This window comes from Ochotona curzoniae, unplaced genomic scaffold, assembly GCF_017591425.1.
Source record: "Ochotona curzoniae isolate NIBS_2020 unplaced genomic scaffold, NIBS_Ocur_1.0 contig_2318, whole genome shotgun sequence".
NCBI classification, from domain to species: domain Eukaryota; kingdom Metazoa; phylum Chordata; class Mammalia; order Lagomorpha; family Ochotonidae; genus Ochotona; species Ochotona curzoniae.
The window spans coordinates 11,993,412-12,016,205 of NW_024465419.1; the positions used below are offsets into that span (position 1 = coordinate 11,993,412).

The 22,794-nt window shown below is 42.4% G+C and overlaps 1 protein-coding gene across 1 annotated transcript in view; it reads right to left on the minus strand.

Annotated features, from left to right (window-relative positions):
• Positions 1-1,082: 1,082 nt before the first annotated feature.
• Positions 1,083-22,794, minus strand: part of STK3 (serine/threonine kinase 3) — a 274,727-nt gene continuing 253,015 nt past the window's right edge. The window contains exon 11 of the mRNA XM_040972635.1: positions 1,083-2,477. Within this exon, the coding sequence (XP_040828569.1) occupies positions 2,319-2,477 (159 nt within the window). The 3' untranslated portion in view covers positions 1,083-2,318. The remainder of the gene's footprint in view (positions 2,478-22,794) is intronic.

The window sequence follows — 22,794 nt, forward strand, 5'->3', positions numbered from 1 at the left end:
TTTTTCATTGGAAAGGCGGATATACAGAGAGGAGAGACAGAGAGGAAGATCTTCTGTCCGATGATTCACTCCCCAAGTGAGCACAACGGGCCGATACTATGCCGATCCGAAGCCAGGAGCCTCTTCCGGGTCTCCCACACGGGTGCAGGTTCCCAAAGCTTTGGGCCGTCCTCGACTGCTTTCCCAGGCCACAGGCAGGGAGCTGGAAGGGAAGCGGGGCTGCCGGGATTAGAACCGGCGCCCATATGGGATCCCGGGCGTGCAAGGTGAGGACCTTTAACCACTTGCGCCACCGCGCCGGGCCCAAGTTTATTTACTTTTTTAAAAAAAATTTATTTTTATTGCAAAGTCAGATATATATAGAGAGGAGGAGAGACAGAGAGCAAGATCTTTCGTATGATGATTTACTCCCCAAGTGACTGCAACGGCCAGTGCTATGCCAATGTGAAGCCAGGAGCCAGGAACTTCCTCCAGGTCTCCCACGTGAGTACAGGGTCCCAAGGCCGTGATTTGTCCTCGACTGCTTTCCCAGGCCACAAGCAGGGAGTTGGATGGGAAGTGGAGCTGCCGGGATTAGAACTGGCACCCATATGGGATTCCGGCATTCAAGACGAGGACTTTAGCTCCTGGCCACCGTGCTGGGCCCTGTATTTACTTTAAAAGTAGAAAACATGAGGACTCCCACTGACATTGAATCAGTAAGCGTGGCCAACAGACCTCATTGGATTAAATCTGCCACATATTTTCTAATTCAGCACCCATCCTCCCAGGCCACCTATGCATGTCACAGAGAGGTTCTGCTTAGATGACAGCCATCATTCATTTGCTTCCCCCAAACTAGGCAGGTATTTGACAGGTGAGTGAAAAAAGAAGTGGGGGGAGGGCAGGTAGAGGTCTGAGCTGATGGATTAATCTTATTGTACCAAAAGACTCCAATAAAGGGATGGCCGAAGCAGATACTGGACGCTCAGTCTTCATTTTTAATAACTTTTATGTAGTTTTCAATGTGTAATTGTTTTATTTTTATTCTTAATTATTTCTAAGGACTAAGTAATCAAAAAAGATAACGAGATGAAAAGTGCTGGGTGAAATTTATTGTCTTCATGATTTCCACATAGTAATTAATCACACCAAAGGATAAACATCACTGCTAAGATGGCCATAGATAGCTTTGGAGATAAGTGGTCCCAGTGCAGTCACAACAGCGTTCATTCCACTTGGAAATGCGATTCTTGATTGGTAATGGTTTTAATCTTTTCTTTCCCCAGTCCCCAAGGCTTGTACCATTTGGTACAGATTCTTTTGCTATTTCTTTCTTTCTTTTTTAATCCTCAGGCACATCATGTTCATCAATCCCTAGGAAATGAATGATGAAATCAACCAGAAAACCCTGTGACAGCAAAGCACATTTCCACAGAGATAAATTTGGTGAGCTTGTTACAGTTTGATTCTGTTTAGCTATCAGGCCTACACATGAAACAATACTAACAAATCCCATTTGTTGGAGCATTTCATCTCTTTTAAAGTATTTCCCACATTGTGTGTGTGTGTGCAATGATTTCATTGATTTCTTTGGTTTTAAACATTATAGCTCTGTTTGACCTAAATATATAGAGTTCTGTTTACAGCAAATATGAAAAACAATCAAGACAATTATAATTTTAAAAGGTAAAATTGGAAATTATTGCTTCCATATAAAAATGCTCCACCCATTTGGGTACGATTCAGAGTATTGCCTTGTTCATATTGAAAAACTACCCTGAAAATCGAGGATGGTAGCCCGGAGCTCCCTGCTGAATTATCATCTTATTGTGCATTATTGTCTATTTAGTATGTCCCTACCTGCACCAACTCTATCCTGATCTTACCCTTAAAAATAAAAGACAACACAGTGTGAAACAGCATAAATAAATAAGTTTACCTAATGGGATATAGTAATAAATAGGCTACTGGATAGGAATAAAGAGTATTGTAACATAAAGCCCTTCTAGTGTGGTACAATCACAGAATGGCTTTGGATTTTAAAGGTCTCCAAACATGGCCTTTGTTCTCTGACATGGTTTTAGTGCTGGTAAGCAGCTGATAGGGAAAGAGAAGAACACACTTCTGTGGTTCTTGATTACTTAAAGATGAAAACAGTCGATACAGAGAGCCTGCCTTTAGGGGATTTACCTGGTAGGTACCATCATCAGATTTTGGCCTTAGCCTCTAGAACATACGTCTAAGCGATTTAGAAACATAAAATCACAATATTCTTTCCATTCTTAGTGGTTTCTTGGTCTCCAGAATAGTGATGAGAACAGAAGGAAAACTTGGGCTCAGAAGTTTTGCTGCCTTCTCTTCTTGGCATCCATGGCATCCAAAATGGGCTGCCTCTTGGCAGTGTATCGCTGACGAAGCTCTTCGATTTCGCGTTCCATCATGGGGTCCAGCGCTTTTAACCGCATCTGCAGCTCTTCCAAACTCAGATTTTTTAACTAGGCATAGAGGAGAACAAAGATATTATTAGAGCAGTACTATCTAAAAGACGTCCAAGCCCTGTGAGCTTCAGCATGAATGTCTCAGCTGGTTCTTTACATCAGTTTTGAAGTGTGGTTCAACCTCAGACAGGAATCCATTCCCAGAGGAACCCAGAAGCCAGAGCCTATAAGAATCTCAAGTCATCTACAGCAACACAATCGAAACCTCTGCTTCTGGGAAACAGCAAATGAGAAAAATAAGCTGGTGAAATGTTATCTGTTGAAAAATAAATAAATAAATTACAGAGGCAAACCCACCAATAAACACCAAGCTGCTGGGATGGGCTTCCCGGCTCGCATGTGGGCTGGGCCAACGGGAACCAAGGGTGGGGTGCCAGGCTTTCACTGTGCCCACCTCAGGGTAGGTGGCAGGTGGGTGGGGTTGATGGTGGGCAATCCTTTCCTGGTCTGCTGTGTGACAGCAAAGGAGCATTTTCCTGTCATGTGAGTAAAGGGGGCTACAATCCATTCTGTGACAGAACACAAATGATGGCATTTTGCCAAGCTGTGCTGAATTTATTTCTTTGTCAAAATAGCAAGATGTGGACTGTCTCCTGAGAAAAGTGTTTTAGGGGTGTTGTGTGAGGGCTCAAGGGACGTCCTGAAAATCATTTCCGAACACACTGACTTTTCCTTATTAACATTAAAAAAATTTAAATCGTTTCTTTTCAAAACTGATTGCTAAAGTAGTGGTAGCAGGCAGGCAAGTGGAGTTTTACACAAAGCCTGCAGAGACCTTGCTGATGTATGGCAATCTATCCAGAGACCCAGATGCAAGCTCCAAGGACAGGGCTAGAGGGACAAAGGCCTAAGGGCAAACCCAAGAATTTGTTCCCCCAGGAGACCCCACTGCCTGGACAGAACACAGGAGAGACCTGCCTGGCCATGCAGGCGCCCCTGGGGACCACATCTGTGGCTTTCACTTTTGCTTTTAGTAACACACTCCCCTACAAAGAGATTCCCTTTCAGAAACTGGAATCGGGCTGGCCCTTCTAGGAGAGGGCTAGGAGTGGGACGCAGGGCCTGGAGGCCACTGGGGGTATCAGCAAACAGAAGCCTCACGGCTCCAGAGAAGGGGGGGTCTCTCCCAAAAGCCTCTCAGGGGCCTCGGTGGAGCCCAGGGAATCAGGGGGCTTCCAGGTCTAGACACCTGGCAGCTATGGTTAATTCTTGAGGAGGAAAGTTATGTAAGTGAAAAACCATACTCGGCACTGAAATGATGAAATTTTCAGCTTATTTTCTGTTTTAAGAAGGTAACTGTCTTTAGTTATTTCGTGAATCAGGCTAGAAGGCACTCTCATTACTTGCAGCCATTAAAAATAGCAAGTGGAAACAACATTTCTCAGCTCATCTTCCACTTTACTCACCATACCTGGCCCCAAGTGACTCCTGCTTCCAAAATCCAAATCCACTCTCAGATGGATGAGTCACAGCCTCTGAGGGAAACTCGAAAGAGGAGTTCCAGAAATATGGTGGGGCATGGCAATGTTCCGGGGAGCACGCGCTGGCTCCTGGGAGGGAGACCCTGAGGCAGATACCCTTCTGGGGTGTATGGCAGCTCTGGTATGTGTGAGATGAACCCTGCTGTGTTTTAGTCAAATGTCTTAAAAAAACAGAGTTTTTACTTTTATAATATGTTACAATGCAAGTTATATCATAGACTGTAGTATTATATAATACTACTTCTTAACGTTGGATTGCAGCATTAATCATGCACCTGTCATATGCACAATATTATTCAAATCTCTGTAGAGGCAAGAAAAGCCAGTAGGAGCCCTTGAAACCCGGAACTACATCAACAAGCGATGTCAAGTTGAAGGGTCAGCATGGACCACAGGGTCTTTCATCCTCAAGGAAGACAGGCCCAACTGCACCTGCACAGGATCCCACTCCGCCTCTGAGGTCTTTTAGACACCATCTTCACTCCAGCCCATGCTAATCCTTTCCAGCCTTGAATTTCCAATGTAATACTGCCATGGTTTGAATAGGATATCACTCCTGAACCATACAGAAGTTTGTCATTTAAACCCCAAAGCCTCACACCAATGGTAGTAAGAAAGTGGAAACTTATGGTGTTTAGAGGTGGAGCTAGGGAGGCGCCCTTAGCCAGTGGAGGGCATGCTTGTAAGGAGGTAGTTGTTACAACAAGGCTGCTTATAAAAGCCTCTGCTTACTCTCTGCTTTCTTGGCCTTGAGATTGCTCGGCTATTGCCATCCTCCGGCCTTCCTGGGTGGCCAGAGGGGCCCACTGGATTGGAAACCGTGAACCTCTAAAATCAGGAGACAAAATAAACATCCTTGCCTCCTAAGTAGATTTTCTCAGGTGTTCTGCTGTAGTGACAAAAAGCTGATATAAACAATATTTAGTTTAAATAACACAACTTTGTATTTGATTCTAGAATTATATTTTGTACTTTCATGGTCCTACTCTAAATATTCCCAAATTATTTAGGATTCAGATACCGTACACACGTCTAGACCCATATAACTACACAGGTAAATAATATGGCATGAAGGTGGGCTAACAGCAGTACGAACTAAGGATGCAAATGAATAAGCTACGCTATGATTAGAAAAAACAAAGCCCCAAAAGAACAAATAGTTATCATCATTTTAAAATTGTTTGCATTAAGATAGTCCTACAATGATCTGGATTATCTTTACTGGGGAAATTGCCAGGAGTTTTTAAATATTACATTTAGAAAGGGGCTAAACTCGGGGAAAAAAAACTTCTTAGAAGAACAATTTTCCTCTTCTAGCAGACTTCTGTTTCAATATGAAAATCCTGAGAAAATCAGCTATGTGGTACTGGAAAGCCATTACTTAGCATTGCTAAAGAACCAGAGATCCCACGTAAGTAAATCAACGAGGAACTTAAATCTTAGCTTTCTTTTTAGAGAAAATGGAGAAGAGGAGGGATGAGGGCAGCACTAGGAGAGCCTTCTCTGTTGGCTGGCCAACTCTGCAGGATTTGGCTTCAAGCGTGGCTGGTAGAAACGCCCCTGACACTACTAATAAGGTAGGGTGGTGAACAAGATGGCCTTCCAGCCAAGGGAGTTTTAAGGCCAGTGTAGTGACATCAGATATGGATTCTAATTTATGTTTTTGAAAAGCCAGAAAAGAGATCAAAGCTACGGACAGACACTTGGGGGATGCTTGGCACTCAGACTGTGCCTGCAGCCCTTGAAAGGGGAGGGCTATCTGGGGAAGAAGGGTTTCACTCTGATCTTACATTCTGCTTGTGGGGTCCAAACACAAACCATCAGTATTTATCGCGAGAAGCTCTCCTTAACTCTGTTAACAGGACAGTAACGGCCACAGGTTTCTACACTGTTTTAGATTATGGTGCTGTGAGCACACACAAGCTTAACTAGTGGAATTTTTCACTTTCTAGATAATGATTATGATTTATAGATATAAACTGCTGGCTCGGTTTTGATCTCCAAGTAAGCCCTAATAATACATATTTAGTCCTCGGTATTTCTGTAATTATTAAATTTTCCACAGGCCTAAAAATGCTTTTGGGAGGGAAACTTGGTGAGATGGCTTTTCTCAGAAAACACATTTTCTCAATGTCTCAGTAGTAAGAAGATACACAAAACAGAATTTTATAGATTCATAATGATAGAAATGGTTCTGTAATATCAAACCATCTACTATCAGCCTTTTAAAATACTGTTCCAAACGGGAAAAGTCTTGTGGGCTCATGAATATAATACCAGAAGGAAATGTGGAGTTTCTTATTATTGTTGTGACAAGGTATCATTCATCAAAACCAAATTTGCTGAAACGTGGAAAAGGAATTTTTGTTTGAGTCAGTAAAACCTGTGCTAAATCAATCTGAACCTACATGTTTTCTAGCATAGGAAAAACAATTTTGTGAGACAGCTTTCTCCAATGCATAAAAGCCAGCATAGCTGTGTTACTGTAGCTATGTGTCAGATCCCTGATTCTAAAATAAATGCAGAGCACAACTTGAGTTAGACTAACCCATTTGGGCTGCATTTGTCAGAGTACAGAACCTGGTCCATCACGTCAGTGAAAACATGAACTGAGAATATGCAGCCCAGGGGCGGGCATTTGGCACAGGTGGATGCCCACATCCCACACTGCCGTGGTTAGGCTGAAGTCCTTACTTTCCTTTTGGATTCAATTTGCTGCTATTTAGATAAGATTGACACATCCTTTAATGCTTACCCAATTGAGGAAAGCAGGGATAGGCGTTTGGCCTTGGGGGTACCTGCATCCTATGTTGGAGTACCATGCCCTGGCTATCCTGCTTCTGATGCAGCTCCCTGCTCATGTGTACCCTGTAAGGCAGCCACAGATAATGGCTCGTGTACTTGGTTTGAGCTACGGGCTCCTGGCTGCTGCCTGGCCCAGCTCTGATTGCTAGGGGCACCTGGGCACTGAACTCAAGCAGACAGAAGATCTCTGTACATATGTCTTTGCTGTTCTGCTTTTTCAAATAAATTGTAAATAAATAAATAATCAAACAGGAAGCCTCTATTGTGAGTTTTATGGGATGTGAGCAAATGTACAAAGTTGAGTAACTCATCTGGAAAGGTTTTAAAATACATTTTAGTTTAATGCTATTAAAAAAAAATCAGTTTGAATTTAATAATAAAACAGAACCTATGCAACTACTAGGATTCTTAACCCTTCATGCTTTAACACTGGAGAAGAACACTGCAGGCTGGCCATCCTTATCTGTAGGAAGAACACGTCATTGAAGAAATGGCGCTGCACCTGCCAGAGAGGATGAACACACAGCTAGGAGAGGTAAGGGCCTGCAATATGGTCAGACACAGAGCACCAGAGATGAGCTCCTTACACTGCTTCAACATCTGAAGCTTTTTTTTTCTGCTTACAGAACATTTTGTTTTTCCCAGACATTTGAAATGATAAATATCAAGGGGCCATGACATACTAAGAAGGACAGAGAATAAAATCGATTTCCCATAACAAGGTTTAAACTTAGATCAGGTCATTAAATTGCATGGGCCTGAGATAATCAAATTCTGAGATCTGGGATTATTACAAGTCATTGCTTATGACTAAGCTGCTTGTTTGGTAGAAATATTAATTATAAAGTAACGTTAAGACTCTTCTAGCACCTTGCTATATAAAACAGCAACCTCAGAGTTGACAGATTCTTTCCTGTGAGGGCTAAGCAAGAGCGAGCTTGCTCAAGGTCACAGCAGAGACATGGTCCTGTGCTCCAGGTCTATGCTTTCATTTTTACCATACCCTATGCATGCATTTCACTTAATCATTGATACAAGTTTGTGGAACAAAATAATCAGATTTGCTGGTCCCTGCAGTGTGTGTGTGTGTGTGTGTACTGGACCATCAGTGAAACAAAACTCACGAGACAGCAAGAAATGTAATGAGAGGAAACAGCTAGCTTAGGTACAGGACCCTTCTGTTGGGTTCAGAAAGAAATGACCTGCAATCCAGTTTGATTTGTATAATCTTTGAGAAGGGCAGAGTCACAGTAGTCTCAGTCTCCGCTTCTGACTCACTAGGTCACATTGATTTAAAAAGACAAATTTTTTGCTTGTTAAAGAAAAAAACAACACCCTAAGATATTTTCTTTGGTAGTTTTAAAGTACAAGTGAGACAAAAAAAGAGAGTGCAAACATGCTCTCTGCTTTCCATCAGACGACAAACATGCTTTTTAATTCTGTGAGTTCCAGTTAAGTAACAGTCTAATAGGAAATTTCACTGGAAGCTTGGTCATGCTTCCAAGTAGGAGAAATTACTCGATAGAAGTCCAAAGTGACCAAGTTTGACATTCTTAATCCAGCACTGTCAGAGAGCTCAAAATGTGAAGTCACCACACATGGGGTGTGCTGCTGAGAAATTCCCAGGGAGTTGAGAGGGAAAGCCCTGTGTCTGGCATTTTTCTAGAGCTGTCTTGCACGAGGGAATCAAGCGCATATGGTTCAGCAAAACACAGAACTGCTACCATCTTTGTGTTGCTGATCAGAAGAGAGGCAAGGATCTCCCACTCACACACAAAGTGTGCTTAAACCAAATGAAAGGCCTTAAAGAAAAACCCTAAGCCTCTACACAGTAATTAGACCGAAGGATGGATAGACACTCGTTCACAAGTTACAAGGACTGGTATCAAGTTGGGTATACAAGTGGTGGCTGGAATAAGCAACTTGCTTTGTTATTGAGGGCCCTCATTATAACATTTTATTGGGAGGTAAGTTCTTAAAGGTCCAAAGTAAAAATTTTCACATTTTTTAGTGTTTGTTAGATAAAAAAAAAAGAAGAAAATGTAAGTGAAACACATGGTAATTAGTAACCCATGAGCTCTTCTTGCATGAAGCAGCAGGCCAAATAACTCAATAGTGTGAGAAAGCCAGACTAAACCAACTTATTGATCATTTTGACAGTTCACATGATTAATAATTAGAATTATTTCTGAATTCTATGAGAAGTATTGGAAGGCTGCTTATTATTGATAGGAAGACTTGTCAAGAAAATTAAAACTTTGAAAATCTACTATAAAAACCTAAAATATCACATCCAAATGACAGGATGGAATTATTTTCTCAAATCATTTTATTAAAGATCTCTAGCGGGAACACTTAGCTTTTTATATTTCATGCTTCACTGAAAACAGTCCTAATCATACCAGAGAATTTTTTTTAAAGTCTTAATAAAAAAAAAAGCAGAAACAGAACTATGACATTTCATAAATATTGCAATGTTTCCAGACTTAATAGATTTATGAGCTGCCAGAATTATCAGTCTGTCAATTTTAAAATTAAGAAGACACCACTACAATGAAGCAAATGCGCTTGCACGTCAGTGTTAACACATTGAGTCAAATAGTCAATCAAGAAAATTCTGTACAAGGTTTGTCGTGTTTACTGGAAAAAACAAACGCTTCTTAGCAACTGTTTAAATAAATCTCACAGATGCTACAGACCTTATTAGTGGCCTGTGATTAAAAAAATATGGCTTGCTAATACTGTATCCTGACTCATCTCTTTTCCCATCTGCTAGCAATTCTGACAATATGAAGGATCAACAGAATGGCTAACAACAAAAATTTTCTATGGCAATTCTGATGGCGAGTCGCCTATAGCATTTTGTAAGATTTACCAGCAGATGCCTCAGACTGTTTTGAGTTGTTTGTGGCCTGGAACTACATACTGCTTTCCCCCTACCCCCCTTAATATTCTAGTTTTAAAGCTGAAATTTCCCCTCCGTGGATCAGAATCTGGTCTGATTTTAGGAAACACTGCTCCTGAAGGCTGCTACACTCATTTTAGTAACAATGTGTGCAGGAAACACAGAGAGCACTCTCAAAAACCGACTGAACTTCACTGATCAGGTGTGTATCAATCAGGAGGCCACCGGAAGTAAAGGCATAAGAGGTAGTACCAAACACATCTCGGAAACATTAATATATGAAGGTATCTCCTGATTTAATCCATGACACAGGGAAGAATACAGAAAAGCACATTCAAAGGCAGTCTGAATGAAGATGAAGCCTGTTTAAAGAAAACCCCAGATTTAAACACACCTTTAGAAAGTGAAGACAGTCTTCACTTCCGGCACTGGACACACTGCAGAACAAACGCTGGCTCCTCAGTGTTAACCCCTTTTCAGGCAGGAACTTAAGTGTGGCATTGTCATCCCATTTGCTAACAGACACCTCCCGCTCCAAACACACACCATGTAGGCTGTGCCAAGCTGAGCAGTCTGTGTCTCTGGATGACTGGAACTGTAAATGTGCTGGGATTTTAAGTGGTCTGCCTTGGCTATTTAACCCCAGGGCATCTGGTAGAAACCTAAGCAAAGAGAGGAAACTGTTTCCTGTGGCAATCAACGAAGGAGAAGGGCCAAGTGCTTGTGACCCATCGTTTACCACGTGCTGGATGAGTGCCATGTGGTGTCTCTTGTGGTTTAACCCTGACAAACACTTCATGGGTAAGTACTATCACATCCTGTGTTCCAGGTGAGGAGACCCAGCAGTATCGTGCGACCTGCCCCACGCCACGTGGCTGAAGCTGCTCAGGCTGGCATTCAAGGGCAACCCCACTCACTTGGACAGCAGCCTACTGCGAACTGCTTCGTGGGTCTCCCAGAACCTCCAAGGGTACCTCAAAATCCCATTATCATGTGAAACAGCTTTTAGAGGATCACCTATGGATTAAGATAGGAAAACACTACTGAACAACAACAGAAATCCTACCACCCAATTCTCTGAGTACACCTGGTGAAGCAGTTTACTGGCACGAGTGTACTTTAGCCGTAACTAGTTTTATGACATTAAACGCACATATGATTATCAAGCTTCTTCTATTTAACTGGATCTCTAGCAAAATAAATGTATTTCTTTTGGAAACAATCAATAAAAAGATGTACCTTGACCAAACTAGTAAGAATATGTCTCTTTTGCATGTCAGCCAGCCCTGGGCTGTATTGGTTTAGTCTGTCCCTTCACTGTTTTGGTGCTGTGTTTGGATTGGACCAGACTGGGAAGTGTTACTGCCACTGCTTGTCCTAGACAAATGAAGGTCACCAATTTAAAACAGGAACGATGACGTTGGAGCTGTATTCCTCAGGGCCAGCTGACCACCTAGCCCGTCTATGTGTTTCATTTACTAACAGGAAGTTTTGCTAAAATGTCAGGAATAACTTGATATGTGCACAGCTCTAATATATTGTCAACAGCTTTCAAATTCTAGGCTCAGGACAACAAACTCTGAGTAATTCAAAACCAGCTCTTAACTAAACCTTTCTGGATGACGTTACAGGCAAGTTTTATTAACTTTGAGGTCTTATTTTTGTGAGTTTTGAGGGGTGGGTGGGAGGAGACCCACAGAGAGAGAATGAATTACTTCCAACTACTGGTTTACTCTTCAAAGGTCTGCAACAGCCAAAGCCAGCAGCCAGGAACTCTATCCAGGTCTTCTATGTGGACAGCAGAAACTCAGGTACGCGGGCCATCCTGCTGTCCTCACAGGCACATTAGCAAGAAACTGCATGTGAAGTAGCGGATCTGATACGGGAGTCAGGTGTCTCAAGCAGTGCCTGAATGCACTGTGCCACAAGACTGCCCCTCGTTGCTGTGACTCTAGTGAACACTTTCAGTAATTTAAAATGGTAGTGAAGCCATAAAGGAGGGCTTTATAATAAAGTAGCTGGCTTTATCTATACACTTCCATTAAAAAGGTTAACAAATATCTGTTGTGGTAGATCACAAACATTTTAAAAACACCACTCGGGACAGGTGTTTGGTGCAGTGCTTAGGATGTTGTCTGGAACACAATTTTAAATGCTCATTTTTAGATTGGTATGGCCTGTTGTTAAATAGGTATTTTTAGTTTCTTGTAATTCACAGACAAATGTACAAATTCAATTAAAACCCCAAGGAGACACTCAGATATTTCAAAGGACAGAAGAAAAAAACAGGACATAGGTCTCTCACGAAAAATCTTAAAAAATCAGAATTCACACCTAGTTTAATAACAACCTATCTTGGGTAAACTTAAAAGCAAAACTGCCAACTGAATCAAACTGACAGTTTATGCCTTTGTTCTTTCATCACTATTTGCTTTAAAATGTGTTCATAAATACTATCACTGTAAGGTACATGAAGGAAGAAAACGAGAGTGGGAATATAAAACTAGTTTACTGTTAACTAACATGTGTCTCACGGGAAGGATATCAATCTTTTCAAATGTGAATTTTCAGACTTCCACTTGACAGCTTGGGGAGAAGTCAACAGTGTAGGCAGGTTACATCATCACCGTAGACTGGCAACTAACAAGCACAAACCCTGAAGATGAAGATGAAAAAACTAACATGATGGTATAACTTACAAATGGACCAGCGTAAACATTTATTACAAACTCAAATTTTCACACTTAGATGCCTGTGGCAAATGAATGATCTGCAATGGTGATTTGAAGGCTGAAGGACCTGAGAAAGGCATTAAATCAGATTAAAAAAATTTTTTTTGGTAACACTAATCTAATAGAGAACATGGGACTGAAATTTCACCTCTTCCATTACCTTGTAAAATGAGTACCTTTCCAATATTCCTACATGTCTGCTAGTGCTGGGGCTGGGCCAAGCTAAGTCCTTTCCCAGAGGGACCAAGATTTCGGTTGGCTCTTCCCCCTGAGGCAGACACCTGCTTCCTGAGTGGTCTCACCACTACCCTGGTCATGAAAGCAGAGGCAGAGACTGGGGCATCCACTGTGAAGCCAGGAAGCTTGAGGTCATGAGTGGAAACTTGGGGATCAGAACTGGAGCTTTAGTTTTACATTAACATGAAGTAGTTTTGCTACTCAATCCTTACATTTTACAGGATGAAATTTCAGCTTAGCCTTTAAAAGTCCATTTTAATAAGGATAAAAGGAAAAATGCATCTTTAATTATTGACCGAATGAAAGACATACTATTGGTTTACCTCCTGCAGAAAAAGTATTAAAATAGCTGCATGGCTGTGACATCCAATGCGCAGAAGAGGCGCTTTCCATGACATGGTGCTAGCAAGTGAATGACATACAGCACTTAGTCAAAGCACAGCATGTCCAATGGATGATTCATTTGTATCCACATGCAATATTATGTAATGCCAGTCCCTAAGTAAATGACCCAATGGATGGAGTGATGATTTTGTCCAGTACCTGCTACCAAGAGATGGCAGATTCATCCCAAGCCTTTTACACAAGAATATTGTGAGATGTCCTTGTTCTCATTAGAATGGAGCAGAGACGCAACACAGGAAGGAATAAAAGTAACTCAGAAAAATACTCCATACAGAGAAATTGCTGTTTGCAAAATATCGTGTTTCTTAAAAAAATCTGAGACACGTCCACCTAGAGGTCGCATTCATCCACGGACTCACTCTCCAAAGCCCGCAGTAGCTGAGGCTGAGCCAGGCTGAGCCCAGAAGTCAGAAACTTGACCGAAGTTTCCCATGCGGGTGGAGGGAACCCCATCACCTGAGCCGTCAATGTTGCCTCTCAGGGTCTGCATTAGCAGGAGGCTTGAGTCCGGATCCAGAGCATGGCTTGGGATGTAGGCATCGAGATCAGTGTTTCCACAGCTGGGATAAATGCCCACCCTTTGTAAGGTCTTTTAAAGCCCATGAAGAACTGACAGGACCTGTGTAGGACAACAACAGAAGTAGGACTAGAAGTGCTAAATAAAGCAAAAGCATCCGATTATCAACACAATTACAAGCAAAAGAGCTTCTGAATAGGCAGGACCACTAGGATTGGTTTAGCAAGTCTAAAGATTTGTTAAAGATTGGAAGCTTCCAGCAAGATCACTGGTCTCTGGAAAGTTAGGAAGATGGGCCACCAACACGTGTATGGCATCCAGCAAAAACATATGGCCACACAATACCACGGACATACCAATAGTGACATCTAGTCAACCCCTCTCCTGTGGGCAAGGGTTCAGGCTCTAAGGGAGAGCTAGGAGGCTGGCTATCCAGCACCCTCTGGTGGCCAAATTTGGGACCATAGATTTTTTTTTTCTGCTTTTTTTTTCAGAGATCTGACCTGTTTGTCCCTTCATTTGTTGGCTCCCTTTGCTCCAGAACTCTCTTCCTCCCTCTTCCCTTTACTCCCACTGCCCCCAACCCCCCGATCCCTATAAAGAATATTTCAAAGAAGAAGCAGAGCAGCACTGCTGGGTTGAGGACAGGTGAGAAGCTTATTAGGTGTAAATGTGCCTCTTAAAAAGCAAGCCATTATAATGCTTGAGAGAGAGAGATGCTCCTCTGAATTTGCTTACAATCCCAAGAAGCTACTTCAGTGCCTCTCAGAAGTTAGCTCTTCAGAACAAAAATCTATGCAGTCATTTACTTTCTTTTTTTTTTTTTTTAAAGATTTACTTTCACAGGAAGTGTTTCTCATATACAGAGTCCTATTTCAATAAACACCCTACATGTAACAGCTCACTGGTAGACACTATGCCGTGATTTCATGTATCAGAGATAATTCTAGGAAACCACTAACATCCCTGTTCTCCGGTTTCAATTCCCACAAGCACTGAGAGCTTAAAGCCTCCCTGATGCCTGGCTGGGATTGGAACCCAGAGCAACCTACTTTCTGAGCTGGTGCTGTAAAACAGTGCACACTGCTCCCACGACTAGAGGTACATAATTAGACAGCTATAGCAAATTGTCAAATCCATCAAAAATAGAGAGGTTTTCATGAAGATTTGAAATTAGCTTCAGATGGGGCTGGTATCATGCCATAGCAGGTTAAGCTGCAGTCTGTGGTGCTAGCATCCCAGATGGGCTCCAGCCGCTCCACTTGCAATCCAGCTCCCTGCTAACAGGCCTGGGGAAGCAGCAAAGGACAGCCCACGTGTTTGGAATTCCTGGTTTCTGTCTTCGGCCTTTCCTGGCACAGCTTCGGCCATTGTGGACATCTGGGGAGTAAACCAGCAGATGGAAGATCTCTCTGTACTTCTCTCCTCATTTCCCCCCCTCTCTGTGTACCTCTTTCAAAAACAAACAACTAAATATTAAAAATGCTAGATTTCAATTAGCATAGAGACGTGTAGGTCAAGGACGCTTACAAACTAAACTAGAACCCTGCGCTGGCTAAGTGCTGGCTTTCTGGAATGTTTGCTCACCTGGATCACAGAGTGTGAAGGGGAACTAATAATTACCCATGGGAGCCCTAGTTCTAATGTTTTTCAAATCAGAATATATATTATAGTGCTTTACAATTTACAAAGCATGTTTGTGGCATCCATTGTATCAGAGGCATCAGAATGGTATGAAATAGGGCAGGTAATTCTGCAAACAGGCAATTTCTTTTTGACTTTACAGAAAACATTTATGAAATTCAAAATGACTGTATCATTTCCTTAAGCAGCACAATTCCCTCAAATGATTGTATTCCCAATGCAATGACTTAGCCTGATCTACAGTCTTTCCCTGTTCTATATACAGAATAAAAATACGATTTTTTTTTCACAAGACACTCAAAAGAAAATTTTACTTATGCCAGAATATTTGACTTCACTTGACTTCTGCTTTATCCACAATAAATAATTCAACTGTAATTACTACTGCTGAACTAGCAAAAGCACACGTAACAAAGGAAATGAAAATCTTAAAGTGGAAAAAATCAAAGAGGACACAATGAGAATGAGGATGGATCATAAAATCCACACTGAGTTGTGAGCAAAACGGTCTGAAAACTAGGAGATTAAGATCAACGATTACACAGAGCACTTAGCATTTATGTGATTATTTAATTTTGCAAAGTGCCTTCAAAAATTTATTACTCTTTTACAACCCCTAAGAGAGCACTGGAGGCATAAGAGCCTGTACAGAGCAGATGAAGAACATTTCCAAAGCCCGAGGAGAGTGAGCTATTACTTTTGTTTAAAAGAAGACATCTTGAGATGCTAATCACCTCACGCAGGGCCCCGCATTCCTTCTAAATACAGAAAGCCATGCCCTTCGCACAGACATCCCCACCGCCCCCATCCTCCACACCCAGCTTTCCAAGCGGGCTGCGTGCCCCCCCCGCTTACAGGCCAGGGTGCCCCCCTCTGCTTACAGGCCAGGCTGCCCCAGAAGGGCACCGTCTTCTCAGGAAGCCGACCCCACCTCCTTCTCCTGTGCATCTTCAAATTCTGCCTTGGTTTTTGGCCTCAGCATGAAATACTTTGTACTATCTCCCATCTTAAACAAACAAACCACAAGAAGTAACCTTGTCTGGACTCCCACCTATCCTTCCAGCTGTCACCATTCCATCTCTCTTTTCTTTTGAAAGTCAAATTTCTTGGAAGACAGGGGGAAAACAGCCTCCACTTTTTAAGCTGGTAATCACACTCGGTTTCACTCTGTACTGGCTGCAGCACCCTCACGCTCTCCAAAGCGCTAGTTAGGTCACCAAAGTCAAGCAAGTTCTTATGAGTCTTTACCTCATCTGACCCCTCAAGCTGCACTTGACACTTCGTCTACATCTTTGTTCTGGAAACCTCCTGTGACACCGTCTCACTTCTCCTCTGTTTTGTCAGCTTCTGCTCTGTTACGAGTCAGGACTCTGGGCTTTCCTAGGCGGCCTCTGGCTTTAGACACCATCATTATGATAACAACTCCCACTGTGTGTCCCTAGTACAGATCCATCCTCTGAGTCCTAGAACTCGGCAGTCCACTGAGATGTGTCACTGGCATGGCAGCCCTTTCTTATCAACACACGGCTCCTCCTCTGTCTGGTGGCTAAGGCTAACAATCTGCCCCATTCAAGTGGCTGTGCCCCGTTCATGGCACCAGCCAACAGAACTCAAAGTTCTCTTACTTCTCATGGTTGTTTCAATAGCCACCCTACTAGTTTACTTCTTTTATTGTCTTTCAAGATTCTTTATTTTAAAGAGAGATCTTCCACCTAAAGGTTTATTGTCCAAATGATTGCAACAGCTAGAATTGGGTGGGTTTGAAGCCAGGATCCAGGAGCTTCTTCTGGATCTCCCATATAAGTGCGGGGGCCCAAGCATTTTGGTCATCTTCTGTGGCTTTTTCCAGGCCATTAGCAGCAAGCTGGATTGGAGGTAAAGCAGCCAGGACTTGAACCAGTGCCAATAGGGGATGCCAACATGGCAGGTGGTAGCTTTACCCATTATGCCACAGCACTGGACCTGGTTCTTTTTTTTTTTAAGATTTATTTATATTTATTGGAAGGGAGGAGACAGAGAGAAAGATCATCTGCTTGCTGATTCACTCTCCAAGTGGCTGTAATGGCCGGAGCTTAGCCTCTCTGAAGCCAGGAACTTTTTTCAGGTCTCCCATGCAGATGCATGGTCCCAAATCTTTGGGCTATTCTCAACTGCTTTCCCAGGCCACAAGCAGGGGACTGGATGGAAAGGGGGGTGGTCAGGACACTAACTGGTACTCATATAGGACTGGCGTGTGCAAGGCAAGGACGTTAGCCACTATGCTACTGCACCGGGCCCTCCTTAATTCTTTTACCCTCCAATTCATTCAGCATACAGCAGCTGGGATTATTGTTCAAAATGCTTACTGGATTGTGTCATATTCTTAACACCTGTAAATGCTTTGCTGCCATATTCATGCCATTACATTACATGGCTTCTGCATGCGAGCTGGATGAGACCTGAGTGACTCCAACCCTGCCTCGGCCTGCAGCTTTGCTTGTGCTATAGCTCTTGCCTTATGTGTCTGTTTTCATGATGGCTGATTCTCTTTTTGCTTCTTATATTCACCAAGTTCTTTCCTCTTGAGTCCGAAGTAAAATGGCCTCAACTCTCTAAGAGGCTCGGATCAGTGACTACACGCCCGTCCCATGCACCGGATGTGCCCGTGTCACACGTCCCAGCTTCCCTAGCCTTCATTTTCACAGGGAGGACATCTTTCCTCTCACCTCTCTGCCGGACCAACGTCTACTCATCTTTAGGGCTGAGTTTAAATATCATCTCTGTAAAAGTCTTCTTGGCCATGTTTTTCCTATAAGCAAAATGAGAATTGTCTTTTCCATTCATAAAGATAACTTCGCCTGTGCTACAACATTTCCTACTATACTATAATTATTTTTTTCTTCTTAAATCTCTGTGGTGCTCAAACTACATGCTGTGAAATACCAAGCTTAGAGGGCTGACTCTGGGCTCTTCCGATCCTTGCAGTTAACGGATGCCTAAATAAATGTCTGTGGGTAGAAACAGACATAAACATACTACTGCAAGTCTAAAAGCAATCCAAGACTGGTAAATTTCTCCAGTTGTTTTTTTGTGGGGTTGGGAGGTCTGTTGTTACCTTAATTTGGTTTAATTCTGAGGTAGAATTTTTTGTTTGTTTGTTGTTTGGCCAGAGGCTGAAAAGCTTGCTTCCATTTTCAAGAACCAGAATTTTAAAATATCTGTCCCTCGAGGAGAAACCAGCATATACCATTAATTCTGGGAAGAGAGCGGCAGCCTGTGGATCCTCAGGGCATGGGCTCAGGGATGTGGGCGGCCTTGGTCAGAGGCATTACAAGCTCGAGAGACACCCATTTATACCGAGAAATAAGACAGTGAGGAGTGAGAGCGGCCCTGCTGATCTGAGCCATTCATTTCTCAAGTGCAGTGAACCAATGTTAGAGCTCGCTATAATAGATCCTTTACCAATTATTCTGAAGGCTAATTTTTTTTTTTGGAAAGTAAAAAATCATATCACCAACAGCAATAATCTATGATTGAACTGAATACAGTGTGTCACAGAATAGACTCCATGTCATGTCACAAAAATGAGGTCTGGGCTGAAACATAATGAATTTAAAATATTTAGAGAATAAAAATAGACACATGTGTTATGGAAGTCTTTGCAAGCATTGTCTGACACCTACGCTAAAATAAAACTCAGGATCCAAGCTTAAAGAAGTGAAACTAGGCATTGTCTCTACCCTTTGCGCTCAAAAATTTTGAGAATCTGGTAAACAGCAGATTTGTCAATGACAGCCATTCAGTGTTATTCCCTCCCCTAGAATTCCCTGCTCTTTCTGTCTGCAACCTTCTCAGCTCACCCCCAAGTGACACCAAGAAATAGCTTTGACTGACTTGTTATTAAATCATGACAAACTATCATGGTTAAATACAGTGAGTAGAGCATCTCATGTTCTAGTCCACCGTAAGTGCAAATGTAAAGGTGAGAAAAGTGTCCCACGTGTGTTCAACATAATAATGTCCTCTGTTTCATAACGGGTCAAAATCAGCAGAATGAGGGGAAGGTGAGAACGAGGGGGTGATTTTCTCACAGATATGAATATTTGGGAGCACTTTGGTCCACTGTACAAAACTTTACCACCCCCCACACTCTTATATTAGCTAGACATGAGTTTACATTGGTTAAGTGATGAAAGGCCCCCAGGTAATTATCAGGATTAATCAGAACTGCAAAGGGCACTGACATGAGGTCACTGTGACAGAGTTATATTTTATATTTATCAACAGTCTGAAAGGGCTGTGGGAAATCCTCTGACTGTGTGGCCCCCTTCTAACTAGAATTTTCTTTCCCATAAAGAAAGGGGAAGAAATTGATTCCAGGTGGGAACAATACTGCCTCTCTCTCTTCTTAAGTTGAGAACTGACAATCATGTTACTGGCAAACCAAAAAGGCTAATGCAGGAACAGCTTTTAGTGTTGCAATAACATGAAATTTACCACTAAACTGTGGCACTTATAACAACATGAATAATAGATACTGAGCAAGTGATAATTATTCATAATTGATTTCATCTCAAAAAATAACCAGAACTAAATTTATTGTTACAGTCAATCTAAAATGTTTTCAGATTCCTCACATCTATAAGTTAAATTAAGTCACTCTTGTTGATTCTCCTACAATCATGGTGGGTTTAATAATTTAACACCAAAGGACTTTAGAATATGCCATCCCCAAATATGCTGCTTTGGTATATAGCCTATTCTGAGTCATAGATATTTAGAAAACAGCAGGTCCAAAAAGATCACTTTGACATTCTTTCCTTTTGAAAGCAAGGGATGAAATCCCACTGTGAAAGATACCTTCCCTTTATGACAAGACATACATCAATCTCACAGGGCACAGGAAGTGGACACTAAGGGAAGCCGGTTTCTTGAACTTGCCTTAACTTTCCTAATCACTTTTCAACACAATCACCCAACCTAGCCTAACTCCCTTTTGCCTTACATTTCCACATTTACTGCTCTCTGTTACCTTGCTAAATGGACACTCAATTCTAATGGCCTTAGTTGGTCTTCATTTCATAATGAAAATTCCTGGGGTTATTTGAAACACTTATTAAGTAAGTGTGCATGCTCTCGTCCCATTATCCTATCTTAAGTCAATCTGATTCTCAGGTTCAGGTGGAAAATCTACCTCACCTGTAATACAAACCCTAAAGGACCCATGTCTTTCCTCCAGCTCACAGCAGCCACAGAGCACCATCGTCAATGCCCAAGACTGGTGACTGAGGCTTCCTGAATGCCTTCCCTCTGCATCCTACCAACCTGCTGTCCCAACCAGGGACACCCCAACGGTCCATAAGCCGTCCATTCAGACACTTCCGGTCTCTGCTCTCCAATGGGCCAGGGCTGTCCCTGCATCCCAGAAACACAGGCACTAACTATCTATGGCATCCGGTGGCAGTTGCTGGCCCAGCACCATCATCATACGACGGGTAGTGGCCCTTAAGGAGGCAGGGAACAGGGAAACAGAAAAATACGGAGAAAAGGCTCTAGGAGTCTGTCTCAGCTGCATCATTTGGGAAGAATGGGAGGCATCCTGTGCATTATGGAATGTTCAGCAGCATCCTTAGTTTCCACTAGCTAGCTGCCTTGAGTCGCGATAACCACAGCTGTCTTCAACTTAAGCTTCAGGTCAGATCCAGGTTGCCTTCCTGAACAGAGCAGAGTTGAACACGGGAGAGTCTGGAGCGATGCTCATGGCCAGCTGTTCTAAGTGAGGTGCCTGGGGCTCTTACTGAGGAAGCCTGACTACTCGCCAGTGTCTCCAGGAGGCATCTTCACTTCTGTCTAGCAGAAAAACAATAGTCTGTGTTCCTTTAGTTTCTGAGACTCTCAGACAAAATGGCTACACTCAAGTGATTTCACAGAGTTCTTCCTAAGATTACACAAGATTGCAGGTATTACAGAGGCCTAGCACAAAGGTGGGCAGGTTGGCCCTCTGCCTGCCCATCTCCCCTATTTTTCCCCTCTTAGCTCATGACACACCCACATCCGTGCCATCAGAGCTTTCCTTCATCTGCTCTTGTGTACCATATTTACATCTGTTGTCCTCTCGTTCTGGGATTTTCCTCTCTCCCTTTGTTCCAGATGCGGTGGACGTGGTACTCGTGGCTTTCATGCACCTGAATCCTCTCCTCCTAAGACAGTGCCCCTGAGGGTAGCCATGGGGAAGACACAGGAAGTTGATGCCATGGCAAGATGACAAGTGTCGTGTTTACCCACTATTCCACCTGCCAGACCCCACGAGGGTGAAGGCAGGAGGTGAGCTCTTTCTGTGTAGTAGCTCTGGCCTGTAGTTCAGTGGATGCAGAGGCAGTTAAAGGACCAAAATGCACATCAAGAGTCCAGTTTTTGCCAAACCACCAGAAAGTTCTTCATAGGCTACCGCTTTCACAGGTAATAATCTTAAACTGTGAACGAAAATACAGAAAAGAAACAAACAAAATACTGAAGCTGCTGAATAATGAACCAAAATGTATTTTCCCCCTCTACAAAAAGACTTAACAGTGTCTGCAATGTAATCCAAAACTATGTGATAGCTGAAGAGCCAGGAAGACGTGATCAGAAAGATAAAGATAATAACTGGAAAGTGACCTTAATGTGACCCATGTAAAAGAAATGACAGAACTTCAGAGAAGCTAAATAACATTCAGTGAAATAAGGGAAACTTTATTCACAATGAATGGAAAAAAAATATGGAAATCTTAGCAGAGGAGTAAAGACAATGCAAAAATATGGACATTTTAAAATTATAAAATTTAAAAGCTTTCTGGATAGTTTTAATGATAAAATGGAGAGAATGAAAAATTCATTGGGAAAAATTAATTGGAAAAAGATCAATAGAAATTATTCAATCTGAAGAATGGTGAAAAAAAAAATTCCAGTTTCAGGGTCCTTGACTCTTAATCAGAAGGTCTAACAAAAATATTCTTTGGAGTTCCAGAAGGCGGAGACCAAGAGAATGTGTTAGCGGAAAACATCTGAAAAAACAGTATGGGAGAACATTTCTAAATGTGGCAAAAGCATTTATTTATAGAACAAGAAGCTCATCTACTGTGAAGAGGGATAAAAATAACACCAATCACAATGATCTGTGTTGAAGTTAAAAAAAAAAAAGGCCAAAAATAAAGAAAAGACCTTGAAATAAGTCAGAAAAAATGACATGCACAGAGGGACAGCAATGCGAATCATCAGATTCCTCTCCAGGAAACACAGAGTCAGAAGTTAAGTGGAACCGTATTTTACACATCTTGGGGGTGAGCAGGTTGGGAAAGAAGCAACATACATAGAATCAAATATCAAGGCATAGAGATGCTGAAGTGAATGAATGTAAAAAGATACAGCATACAAACAGTCAGCAAAGGAGGCTGCAGTGACCAGATCTATCCTGGAGGGCGGGGGAGCCTATCACCTGCCACATGGCGAGAAAACCAGAACAAACTGAGACCTCTTCAAATGTCCCGTGGCATCGACTTCAAACTATGTCGGATCAGCCAGGTGCCAGTAGCTCTCTGCAACAATCTTGATTCAGCATGAATCACAAGCA